The following is a 12,829-nucleotide window of genomic DNA, read 5'->3' as shown; positions in this document are numbered from 1 at the left end:
TATACATTGCAAAAAGTACAATCACTGCTCTAATTTACATTCTACAGAGATTCTCAAGTGTCCTGATATTTACTTTATATTTACTTGATTATATGGTAAAGAGTTTTGTTCTTTTTGAAATAGATTTTCAATATTGTATATGACTGAAAAGTATGCTGCTTTTCTATTTGGCTATAGTAGTAATACAAGCTTCGAAAGTGGGACAAACAGTGAAGATGTTAAGAAAGCCAGTGTTCTACTGATCCGCAAATTGTACATACTAATGCAGAACCTTGGACCCCTTCCTAATGATGTTATACTTACTATGAAACTCCACTACTATAATGCAGGTAGGTGGAGACCACTAGTCAAATTCCTTCTATTTATTTATGTATTTATTTATGAATTTGTTTATCTATCTATCTATTTATAGAAAGCATGAGCTGGGGAGGGGCAGAGAGAGAGAATCCCACGCAGGTTCCCACGCTGTCAGCGCAGAGCCTGATGCAGGGCTTGAGCCTACAAAAATGATGAGATCATGACCTGAGCCAAAGTCAGACACTTACTGGACTGAGTCACCAGGCACCCCTAGTCAAATTCCTTCTTAAGCATTGAAGTAATATTTTATATAGGGAGATTTTGTAAGCATCTGAGAGATCTGTTGCTATACATGAAAGATTAATCTAACTTCTTGATTAAATTGAAACACAGTTTTCTTGGTTTTCTGCCCTTTTCATTTTGCAGTGACTCCTCATGATTACCAACCCCCTGGTTTTAAAGAAGGGGTAAATTCACACTTCCTGCTGTTTGAGGGGGAGCCTGTAAACCTGCAAGTGGGATTGGTCTCCACTGGCTTTCATAGCATGAAAGTAAAAGTCACAACTGAGGCCGCCAGAGTGTCTGATTTGGAGAACAATCTCTTTCAGGAGAACAGCACAACTGAGATTGCCCATCAAGGTCTAGACTTTGATGAGGAAGAAGAAGAATGCAGCAATCATGTAAGACAAAGCTTTAGTGAGACTCTGTTGGTTCAGTTAAACATAGCTAACATTTTCCAGTTCCTACACAGGTTATATCACAGTAACAGTCCAATGGAGTATGCCAGGTATAAAACCTAAAACAAAACTAGCTTCTGACCTCAGGGAGTCTTTACTGTAAAAATGTACTGTCTTCAAGAAGGGAATATACTTTGTTAGATGAAATTGTCCATTATGAGGAGAAGAAAAAGACTTTCCAATATATGAATTTTATAAAAGGTACCCATGAATTTCTTTCTTCCATTTATAGGTAACATTTTTAGGATTTAAAAAATATTCTAGGTATTTATTCATACTCACTGGAAGTATAAATAAGTTCTTGATTACTGGGATAATTGAGTGGTCAGAGGTGGTGGAAAAGAAGTTACAGATAATCTCAAGTCAGAGTGAAAACAAAATGATAGTCAACTGTTGGTTATGTGGACAGAGACAAGCTTTGGGCTAGGTCCCTGGGAAAAGTCAAGGAGCTTGTTTGGAGCCACTGGAGCCAAATAGATAGGACTCAGCCCTTTACCTTCCTACTTTCTCCAGTAGAGACTAGAGTTGAGTACTTGCGAGGGCCCCACTGTGTCCTAGGTAAATCCTGTCATCTAGATAACAAAGTTTAATGTGTGTCAACATTGTATTAAAAGGATTCTGAACTAGACATAAAGGGTTTTTAGAATACTTAGTGGGAAGTGATGCTATAAAATCTTTTCAGGAACTATTTTCAGACTAGGATGCTAATTTGTTTGCCTGAGATAGTTTGAGTCTTCCTTAAAGGGATAACTATAGTAAATAACTTTTGAATGTTCTTTCTGATTCTTTAAATCTGGTGTATTTCATATATTGAAAGAGGTCTTATTTCAATTAATATAAATAATATAACCAAACAAGATTTTTTTTTCCATCTTTAGTATTTTCACAATGTCATACATGTCAATGGCTTTAGAGTCTGATGCAACTTTCTTCTGAATCTGTTCAAGGAAGATATAGCTAACATAGGCTAGTTTTAAAAAAATAAAGGTTTTTTTAAATGTTTATTTACTTCAAGAGACAGAGAGAGAGAGAGAGAGAGAGCAAGTGAGCGGGGGAGGAGCAGAGAGAGAGGGAGGGAGAGAGAGAGAATCCCAAGTAAGCTCTGTGCTGTTAGAGCAGAGCCTGATGTGGGGCTTGATCTCACAAACTGTGAGATCATGACCTGAGCCAAAATCAAGAGTTGATCACCTAACTGACTGAGCCACCCAGGTGCCCCCAAAAAACCAAGGTTAAGAAAAGAATGAACACGATTCAACTGGATTTTTATCTTTCAAAATTAAGAATTTCTTTCTCTTTTACCAATGGAAATGAAACCAGACAACTTGAGAATGAATAATTCAATTGATAGATTAAATAATACATGTGATAACATTTGTCAAGCGTATGTTTAATAGGAACTATATATACAAAGATCAGAATTTTGTGGTAAACTCAGTCAATTCAAGTTCCCTCCTCAGCCAGCCAATTATGTGAAAGGATTTAAGTAAGTCTAGAGAAGAGCTTACTGACAGTTTGTCACTCAGAATTCTGTTTGCTTTTATTTTATTTTATTTTATTTTACTCTTAAAAAATTTTTTTAGGGGTGCCTGGGTGGTTCCGTCAGTTTTGTTTGTGGGTTGTGGGTTTGTGGGTTTGAGCCCCGTGTTGGGCTCTGTGCTGACGGCTCAGAGCCTGGAGCCTGCTTCGGATTCTGTGTCTCCCAGTCTCTCGGCCCCTCCCCTGCTCATGCTCTGTCTCTCTGTGTCTCTCAATAATAAATAAATGTTAAAAAAATTTTTTTTTAATAAAAAAATAAAATAAATTTTTAATGTTGTTTTTTGTTTTTGTTTTTGTTTTTTTGAGAGGGAGAGAGAAAGAGCAAGCAGGGGAGGGGCAGAGAGAGTGGGAGACAAAAATCTGAAGCAGGCTCCAGGCTCCAAGCTGTCAGCACAGAGCCTGATGCAGGGCTCAAACCCATGAACCATGAGATTGTGACCTGAGCTGAAGTCAAACACTTAACTGACTGAGCCACCCAGGTACCCCTTATTTTTAATTTTTGAGAGAGAGAGTGCAGGACAGGGGCAGAGGGAAGACAGAATCTTAATCAGGCTCCACGCCTAGTGTGGAGGGCTTGATCTCACAACCCTGAGAGATTATGACCTGAGCTGAAATTAAGAGTCGGATGCTTAACTGACTGAACCACACAGGTGGCCCCCCCTTTAACATTCTTAAATCCAAGTGTAACTTACATATGGAAAAACACATCATAATGATATTGCTCAATAAGTATTCACAAACTGAACATCAGGACTGGGATGAGGGTGAAGCAAGCATGGTGAGAGTAAGCATGTTCTTAAATTTTGCTCCTTAGGTAACCTGTTTGTCTCACCTTTGTCCCAGCCTACTGAATAAACGTGTGAAATCAAAACCCAGTGAAGAAACAAAATACTTTGAAGTCTTACTTTGTAGTCATTCAATAAGAATATCTCTATCCTGACTTCTATTAGCATAGATTAGTTTCTCTTGTTTTTAATTTTATAGATGTAGAATCAGAGTATGAGCCATTTGTTCTCTCAACATTATGTTGTGATATTTATCCATATTCTTGCCTGTTCTCACTATTCATTCATCTAATGTTGATGGGCATTTAGATAATTTTCTGGTTTTGACTATTATGAATAGTACTGCTCTAAACATTCCAAACATGTTTCTCAATGAAATATGTACATATTTCTGGTGAGAATAGAATGGCTAGGATCAGATTTGCTGCGTCAAGAATATGTGTGCATTTATTTTTATTTTATTTTATTTTTAAATGTTTATTTTTAAGAGAGAGAGAGAAAGTGTGTGCACATGAGTGGGGGTGGGGCAGAGAGAGGGAGACAGAGGATCCGAATCAGGCTCTATGATGAGAGCAGAGCCCGATGCTGGGCTCAAACTCAACAAACGGTGAGATCATGACCTGAGCTGAAGTTGGACGCTTAACCAACTGAGCCACCCAGGTGCCCCTGCATTTAGTTTTAATAGATACTACAAAACAATTTCCAAGGTGATTGTGCTAATTTATATTCCCATCAGCAATGTATGAGAGTTGTGGTTGCTCCACATCCTCACCAACCCTTGGCATTTTCTGTCTTAATTTTAGCCGTTCTGATGGGTGTGTAGTGGGATGCCACTGTGGTTTTAGTTTATAGTTCTCTGATGACTAATGAAGGTGAGCATCTTTTCATATGTTTATTGACCACGTTGGATATTCTCTTTGGTGAAGTGTCTTTCCAAGTTGTCATTTTTATTTATTGGGCTCTATTGGATCGATCATCTTTCATTTTTACTGATTTGTAGTTCTGCATATATATTCCATGTATAAGTCCTTTATCAGATACATGTATTGTGAGTACCTTTGACTTTATGAGTTGCCTTTTTAGTCTCTTAAGAGTGTGCTGTGGCAAATAGTTTTTTAAAAAACTACTGTGTGCAGTTTTTTAAAAAAAATTTTTGTCTATTCGGAAGTTTAGAGATGTTCTCTATGTTCTTCTCTAAAAAGGGGACATAATTACAGAAACAGAAGAGATTTTTCAATTATAAAAGCCCCCCATGAATAACCTTATACCAAAAAATATAAATATAAAATATAACATAAATATAAGTACCTTTCTCTCTCCCACCTTCAAATATTTGTATATTTTGGTATGACGTTATTTGTTCTCTGTTTCATTCATGTTTTGTCTGGTTTGGTTTTGTCTCCCTAACTTCAAATTGATCTTTCCATCAATATATAGACATATATATCCTACAAGTGCCTCAAATTCAACATCTCCAAATAGAATTTCAACTTCTGATCAAATATGCTCTTTCTTTCCTCAGGTTCCTTATCTTGGTGTTGTAACCATCATTTTATCAAACAGCCTGACCAGGAATGTGTTCAACTTCTGTGTTCTCACTTCCCTTTGGTTACCATTTCCATCTATTTTGCCTTTGAAATATTTCTCAAGTTTGGCTCTATTGCCATTGTGCTGATTCAGGCTGTCATCCTTGCTTTCTTTGTGACTGACAGCTAAGTCTCCTTACTGAGTCTCCCTAATGTCGGCATAGCCTCTCTAATCTGTCTTCTAGAGTACCAGAGAACGAGGGTAGTAAAACTATAATAATCATTTTCAAATATTTCAAGTTAATTTATTTTGTGTAACTTCAAAGGGCAGAAGGAGAGACAGGAAATGAAAATCACAGGGGTGAGAGGAGGTTGATTTTGAATCATTAGAAGGAAGAACTTTCTCTTTAAAATTTGAAGGCATTATTATAATGACATTAAGGTAATTTTAAAAAGCAATGCAAATCTTCTAACTGCTACCATTTTATCAATAATGTTCATTTGTGTATGTTCCATCACCTCCAGTCGTTTTCCACAGATACCCATATTTGTATATGGTTTTAATCATGGTTTATACATACAATTTGTTTTACTTTTATACTTAACTTTATAAATATGTCCCACCTTAATCTTCATATTTCTAATTTTAATGAACTTTTGTTTTAAATAGGTACTTACTCTACCATTTCCCTACTTTTAAACATTTAGGTTAGTTCTTGATTTTGCTATTATAAATAGTGTTATAATAAATACTTTTGTATGTATGACAGAATTTTCCTTGTTTTTTAAGGATATGGTATCAGGAGTGAAATTTACAGAGTCTGAAATTTCCACAGCTCTTTAATGAGTATTACCAAATCATTTTCTAGAAGCTTGCCAGCTTCTCTACCTCCTCAGGAGAGATTTTCTAATAATGACAATTGTTTAATAAACCTGTCTTGAGAAAGGTGAACTCTTGTCACCAGCTGTGTTCATACACACACACACACACACACACACACACACACATACACATACACACACACACACACTGTGTTCAAAATATAGATGATGGTCTCCAGGGTGTTGCAAGAGAAAAATCATGATTTAGGGGAAAAGTTAAACTTATTTGACCTCTGAGATCCCTTTCATGCTAAGATTCTCTGGGATGTTTTTTGAATTCCTATCAAGAGCAATACCTTGCTGAGCATTGTAAAGAAGACAAAAGCATACAAAATATATTTTCTACATTTGGTAACTCTGGCTGAAGAGACAATACCTACATAATATAATGGCAAATAATAATGGAGAGTATATGAATGATAGAAATAATGTTAACTAACAACAGAGCATTGTTCTCGGGGCTTTACATGTATTGTCACTTTTAATCTTCCCAGTTATTTTATGAAGTAGAGTCTATTATTACCCTGCAATGAGGAAACAGACTTAGAGAAGTTAGCACAAGACTGCATACACAGTGAATAAGTAGCAGGGCCACAATTCAGATCAAGGCAATTTGACTCCAGAGCCTGTGCTGTTATGATACAGAAATAAAGATAAATTGACACTGTGTGGGAAGGTTTCATTGAATTGGTGATTTTATGGATGAATTATATTTTAATTGGCAGATTTTAAGACAGAGGACATTCCAAACAAGTTGAAAAGTACAGTATAGTAGAGAACTTCTGTCTCCATGACTTGTAATTCCAATACTGAACTTTCCATACCTTTCCCTGTATTCTATGTCTTTGCTACAATCTCTACTTTTGGTAACCTCTAACTCAAAGTTTTTTTTTTTTTTACGTTTCTTTATTTTTGAGAGGCAGAGAGAGACAGAGCACAAATGGGAGAGGGGCAGAGATAGAGGGAGACGCAGAATCTGAAGCAGGCTCCAGGCTCCGAGCTGTCAGCTCAGAGCCAGATGAGGGGCTCGAACCCACGAACTGTGAGATCATGACCTGAGCCAAAGTCAGACGCTCAGCTGACAGAGCCACCCAGGCACCCCTCTAACTCAAAGATTTTTAAGAACTTTCTTAAATCATAAAATTTTCTTTTAAAATAGAAAATCTACAAAATTTTGATCAAATAGCTTATACTGCTTTTTCACCAGTCATCTATAGTAAAGAAGCAATTTAACATATGATCTTGTTGTGAGACTACTATAAGATGGAAAAAAAATTTCTTTCACACAATTTTTTTTCATCTTATTCCTTATCTCAGTCACAGAAAAAGAAATATGAAGAGTTTTCATCAGTAGTTCAAATTATTCAATATTTGAATAGTACAAATATTCATTTTCTGGTATGATCGATCCTTAAGATCCAAGGAACAATGTAAAAGTGAGATTGTAATTTGGCAGTAAATTCAGAAATGATAAAAGCACACGGGTTTGAAATTTTAAAAAATTTTAAGTTTAAGAACTCTTTTTTTTTAATTTTTAAATATTTATTTATTTTTGAGATAGCATGCACACACACAAGCAGGGAAAGGGCAGAGAGAGGAAGACAGGATCCAAAGTGGCCTCCACGCTGACAGCAGAGAGCCCAATGTGAGGCTCAAACCCATAGAGCCAGGAGATCATGACCTGAGCTGAAGTTGGACGCTTAACTGACCAAGCCACCCAGGTGCCTCAAGTTATAAGAACTCTTAAAACCTAACTCCATTTGGAAAATAGAACACAGAGCCCAAGTAGGAGACCAAGGAATCCTAGAACAAAACAGGGTTACATAGAACTGTCTGGAAAACCCCATCCTAAATGTGTCCTTATCATTTTATCTACCTCTGCAACACCTTTAGGATAGGTCTTATTTCCTAATGGCGATGGTTTGGGCTTAATATCTAGCTAGTAAGGGCACACAAACACAATGGCACCTCCTAGTATACTGGGAAGTTGGGCCTGTTTTCTCTGTTGTAGTTATTGGACAGATAACAATAGATCTATATACTAGACAGAAAACCCTGGACAGCCTTCTTTAAAGAACTCGCTATCTTGTGACAATCAACACATGTTCTGGAATTGGATATGGAATCTTATTTAAATTTTATGCTGTTTAAATGCTGAGGGAAAAGTATTTCTTTCTAATAGAGTACTAAAATACTTTCTAATAATTAACTCAGGCTCCTTAAAGGATTCTAGTAATTACTGACATGTACAGACAGCTATAAAAAAAATGGAGGGCTGGGGCGCCTGGGTGGCTCAGTCTGTTAAGCCTCCAACTTTGGCTCAGGTCATGATCCCATGGTTTGTGAGTTCGAGCCCCGCGTTGGGCTCTGTGCTGACAGCTCGGAGCCTGGAAACTGCTTCATATTCTCTGTCTCCCTCTGCTCTCTCTGCCCCTCCCCTGCTTGTGCTCTCTCTCTCTCAAAAATAAATAAATATTTTTAAAAGTGGAGGGCTAATGTTGCCCACATCTACTTTAAAGACTGATGGTCCTAGTTTATTAAACCATTATAGCTGTTTTAGAATTCATATTTGTATCAATTTTTTAGATAGGGGCCCATATGCTATAATTTTCTAATTTTCCAAGCTCCTTATGAGTCTTTGTACCTCCATGTTAGAAAGAATTGTTAGATATTCTGTACACATCTTTCTCTAGGCCTTTCCTTTGTACCTAGTAATCTTGATCCAGCATGGTATATTTTTCTCATCTGTGACACATTAATTTAACTGATGGATAAATAATTCATACAAATGATGTTTTTTGAATTTGAGCTAAAGACAGAATTTTTAAGAATATAACAGCCACAAGTATTTCTTAAAAACCAATTCAGTAGTTTATCATTTTATTTAGTTACAATGAACATTTTTGGATGCATTTTATTCCTGCATGAAGCCCATTTTTTACCCTTTTCTACTAACACATTTGATTAGTGAAAATGATTTGTTTTTGAGAAATTAGAATGTAAATTACATTAGCATCAAAGTAAATGGTACCATTTAAGTGTGGACTAGAAAGATATTTTCTGAATTCCTTAGAATTTCTTTGTATTCCAGCTAGTGAATTGAAATGAGAGCCTTTTCATTCAGAATATATTTTTTCCTACTAAACTCTAAACTGAAGTTTTGCATTTTTGAGGTATAGTCTGGTGGTTTTCATAGCATCACATCTCATGAAAATATATACTTTATTTGATACAATGTAGTGTTGGCAAGGATATCTTAGATTCTTGGAAATGGAGTTGATTATTGAAAACGTTGGAGAAGGCACATTATCTACAGAAAATATTCAGACTTAAAAACCACACATCATTCTCTATCATGGAGCTATAGTCCTTTCCACAAAGTTTCTTTTTGTCAAATAGGAACATTTTTTCAATTAATTTTTGTTTTACGTTATAGAATGTAAATGTTATCCTCTATTAACCATGCAAGGAGGAATGAAAGTTGGTTGAATTTCCCACAGCCCTATAAGTCATTTCTTTTTTTTTTATATATGAATCATTCTATAACCTATCAGAGAATTATTTCTAATGGGAAGAGCCACACTAATTATCTGTTATGTTTCACTTACATAAAGAAATAAGTATATTGATATTTATTATAGCAGAAGAAAAATTGAGTATAGTGATTAACCTTAGGTAGGAGCAATTTGAATGTACTATTATTAAATCCTAGCAGTAAAATAAATAAGTTTTGTTTAAAAAAAAAAAAAGGCGGTGGTGGGGGAGTGGGGCTCCTGGGTGGCTCTGTCAGTTAAGAGTCCAATTCTTGATTTTGGCTCAAGTCATGATCTCACCATTCGTGGCATCAAGTCCCATGTTGGGCTCCATGCTGGAGCCTGCTTGGGATTCTCTCTCTCTCTCTCTCTCTCTCTCTCTCTGCGCCCCTCTCCCCTCAAAGTAAATAAGTAAACTTTATTTTTAAAAAGGGAGTAAGACTTAGAAATGTTCTGTTTAAAAAAAGATACTTGTGAGGGGCACCTGGGTGGCTCAATTTGTTGAGCATCCAACCTCGGCCTAGCTCATGATCTCATAGTTCATGAGTTCAAGCCCTGCATTGGGCTTACTGCTGTTAGTGCGGAGCTTGCTTTGGATCCTGTGTCCCCCTCTCTGCCCCTCCCCCGCTCATATTTTCTCTGTCTCAAAAATAAATAAACACTAAAAAAAAGATTCTTGTGGGGCGCCTGGGTGGCTCAGTTGGTTAAGCATCCAACTCTTGATTTTGGCTTAGATCATGATCTTGGCAGTTCATGAGTTCTAGCCCAGTGTCAGGCTCTGTGCTGACAGTGCGGAGCCTGCCTGGTGTTCTTTCTCTCCTCTGCCCCTTTCCTGCTTTCTCTCTCTCAAAATACATAAATAAACCTAAAAAAAAAGATACTTCTAATAGTCTGAAATAATAACATGTTATCATACTAAAATCATTAAACTAAAACGAATATTAGGTTCTATTTAAATTAGGATTTTTTTTTCTCTTCTTGTAAGTGGCCTGAGGTGATCTCTGAAAATGGTTTGCTATTCACTTGACCCAGAAAACTCTAAAAATCATGCAAATCAGGAGGCTCAAATCTTCATGTTCACTTTAAGAACACACGTGAAACTGCCCAGGCCATCAAGGATATGCATATCTGAAAATCACCAAGTATCTGAAAGATATCACTTTGCAGAAGCAATGTGTGCCATTCAGTCACTATAATGGTGGAGTTGGTAGGTGTACCCAGGCCAAACAGTGGGATTGGACACAGAGTCAGTGGCCCAAAAAGAGTGGTGAATTTTTACTGTAGACAGTAATGCTGAACTTAAAGGTTTAGATGTAGATTCTCTGGTCATTGAGTATATCCAGGTGAACAAAGCCCCCAAGATATGGCATAGAACTTACAGGGCTCATAGTCAAGTGAGCTTTCCCTGCCACACTGAGATGATCCTTACTGAAAAAGAGCAGATTTTTCCTAAACCTGAAGAAGAGGTTGCATAGAAGAAAAAGATATCCCAGAAGAAACTCAAGAAACAAAGATTTATGGTCCAAGAGTAAACTGCATAACATAAATGCAAATAAAAGTAAAAAAAAAAAAAATTAGGGTTTTTTTTCAAAGTGAAGACTTTGTTGAGATTAGTTAATTGTACATTGGAAAATAATAATGTTACTTAATTATCTAAAACTATATTCAGTTGGCCAATTTTTCTAATACTTTTTATGTGTGCTTCTAGTTTTCCATTTGAAGCCAAATAGTCTATTGGTAAACAGAAAAGATTATGGTTTATAACAAATCCAGGCATCATAGGGAGAATAATTCTTTTAGCATTTATATTAGGATCTCAAAACAGAGATCGAAGACTTCAGAAGACTGGTGCTTCAGATAGTGGTAAAGAAGAACTAGAAACAGAAGTTATATGTATATACTTTATGGAGCCACAACCTCAAATTAGCTTCTTCCTGTATGATGGAGGGATCCTCCCTTGATAACCAAAGTTAGAACAAGAAGAAACTTTATACCTAATGACACATTTTTGATATTTAAACAAGTCTACATGAAGCTCATTGTGAGGAAAGTTGAAAGTAATATTCTAAAGTATTCTAGTTGTAAGCTATCAACATTTATTCAGTCAGCAGATTTATATGAAGCCTATCATGTGTGAGTCATCATACAAAGGTAGTGTGCACAAAGATAAACCAAATCCCCGATTCAAAACTGTTTAGGAAAATAAAACAAAAAAATAGCTGTGTTTTTTAAAATACATTTTTAGAGAGAGAGCAAGCAAGGGAGAGGAGCAGAGGGAGAGAGAGAATCTTTTTTAAAAAAATATTTATTTTTAAGAGAGAGGCAGAGAGAGACAGAGAATCTGAAGCAGGCTCGGACCTGTCAGCCCAGAGCCCAACTTGGGCCCCAAACCCACAAACTGTGAGCTCATGACCTGAGCTGAAGTCGGACACTTAACTGACTGAGCCACCTAGGCACCTTGAGAGAGAGGCAGAGAGAGTGAGAAAAGAAATCTTAAGCAGGCTTCATGCTCAGTGTGGAGCCTAACTTGGGGCTCAATCCCATGCCCCTAGGATCATGACCTGAGCCGAAATTGAGAGTCAGATGCTCAACCACTGAGTAACCCAGGTGCTCCCAAATAGCTGTTATATAAATAATATCACCATTCAGTAAGTGCCCACAAAGAGCTATATATACATGGTTTCAATTAATCCAACAACAACTTTGCATAACATTTTACGGCTGAAGAAATGAAAGTTCATAGACATTAAGTAGCATGTCTAAGTTTGCCAGATTACAAACCATCAGAATCAGTATTTGAATCTAGGTGTCTCTGGCTTCAAAGCTCATACTCAATCCATTAAATCTTACATTCATTCATATGGGAGAGAATGTGAAAAATCCCACAGGACAGCAAAAATCCAATAGAATGATCAAATTCCACTTTTAGTCATGAAGAAATAATGTTAACAGACTTGCTGTCTTGCTGTGAACAGCTAGGGAACTAGGAAAAATATGTGAAGCAACTATTTTCAGATTTTAAACAACAGAAAATACAGAACTGTGATCCCTGAGAGAAGAAAAGCAGGATGAGCCTTAAAATTGGCCTGTCAGGAGGTACTCTGGGGACCACCACCACAGAGAGGGGGAAAACAAGCAGAACATGACCATCTTGCTGAGTTGAAGAAACAGAGATTAGAGTTTGAGAAAGCTGAAGTAGTTGGGGACAGAATATCAGAAGGAAGGGACCTATACAGAGAAAGAGCTCCAGAAGTTGGCATAGGGGTCCCCTGAGTCTTTGGTTGAGTATTCAGCGTCTCAAGTGTGGTTAGAAATTCTATAAGGTTGGACAAAGAAATCTGTTGGGGAATGTTCTCCATTCGTAAGCTAGACCATTCCTAGAGTTGTCACAGCGCTGGGAAATATTCACAAAATTACCGGTTACATGGACAGACCTTGTTGAAAACCCAGAATATTAAGTAGGGACTCCAGATAGGTTACACCTTAGCAGTAGAACTAAACCAACCCTTTAGTGAAGTCCTCCAAATTCAATC

General features: G+C 36.8%; 1 protein-coding gene and 1 pseudogene across 5 annotated transcripts in view; both read left to right on the top strand.

Moving 5' to 3' along the window:
• HORMAD2 (HORMA domain containing 2) overlaps positions 1-12,829 on the top strand; it is a 90,091-nt gene that overhangs the window by 35,358 nt on the left and 41,904 nt on the right. For 2 of the 5 annotated variants that reach the window (XR_006294049.1, XM_043559317.1), the window contains exons 9-10: positions 178-329; positions 724-977. Coding sequence is in view for 4 of the 5 variants with exons in the window: in XM_043559317.1 (XP_043415252.1) it covers positions 178-329; positions 724-977 (406 nt within the window). In the remaining variant the exon portion in view is untranslated. Of the gene's footprint in view, positions 1-177; positions 330-723; positions 1,239-12,829 lie in introns of those variants that run through there. The other 3 variants (XM_043559315.1, XM_043559313.1, XM_043559316.1) reach the window with 2 other exon arrangements.
• On the top strand, positions 10,140-11,565 carry LOC122471000 (annotated as a pseudogene).

The sequence above is a fragment of the Prionailurus bengalensis genome, chromosome D3, assembly GCF_016509475.1.
Source record: "Prionailurus bengalensis isolate Pbe53 chromosome D3, Fcat_Pben_1.1_paternal_pri, whole genome shotgun sequence".
Lineage (NCBI taxonomy): Eukaryota > Metazoa > Chordata > Mammalia > Carnivora > Felidae > Prionailurus > Prionailurus bengalensis.
Note: the sequence above shows the minus strand (reverse complement) of the source record. Positions and strands in the feature narration are given on the sequence as shown.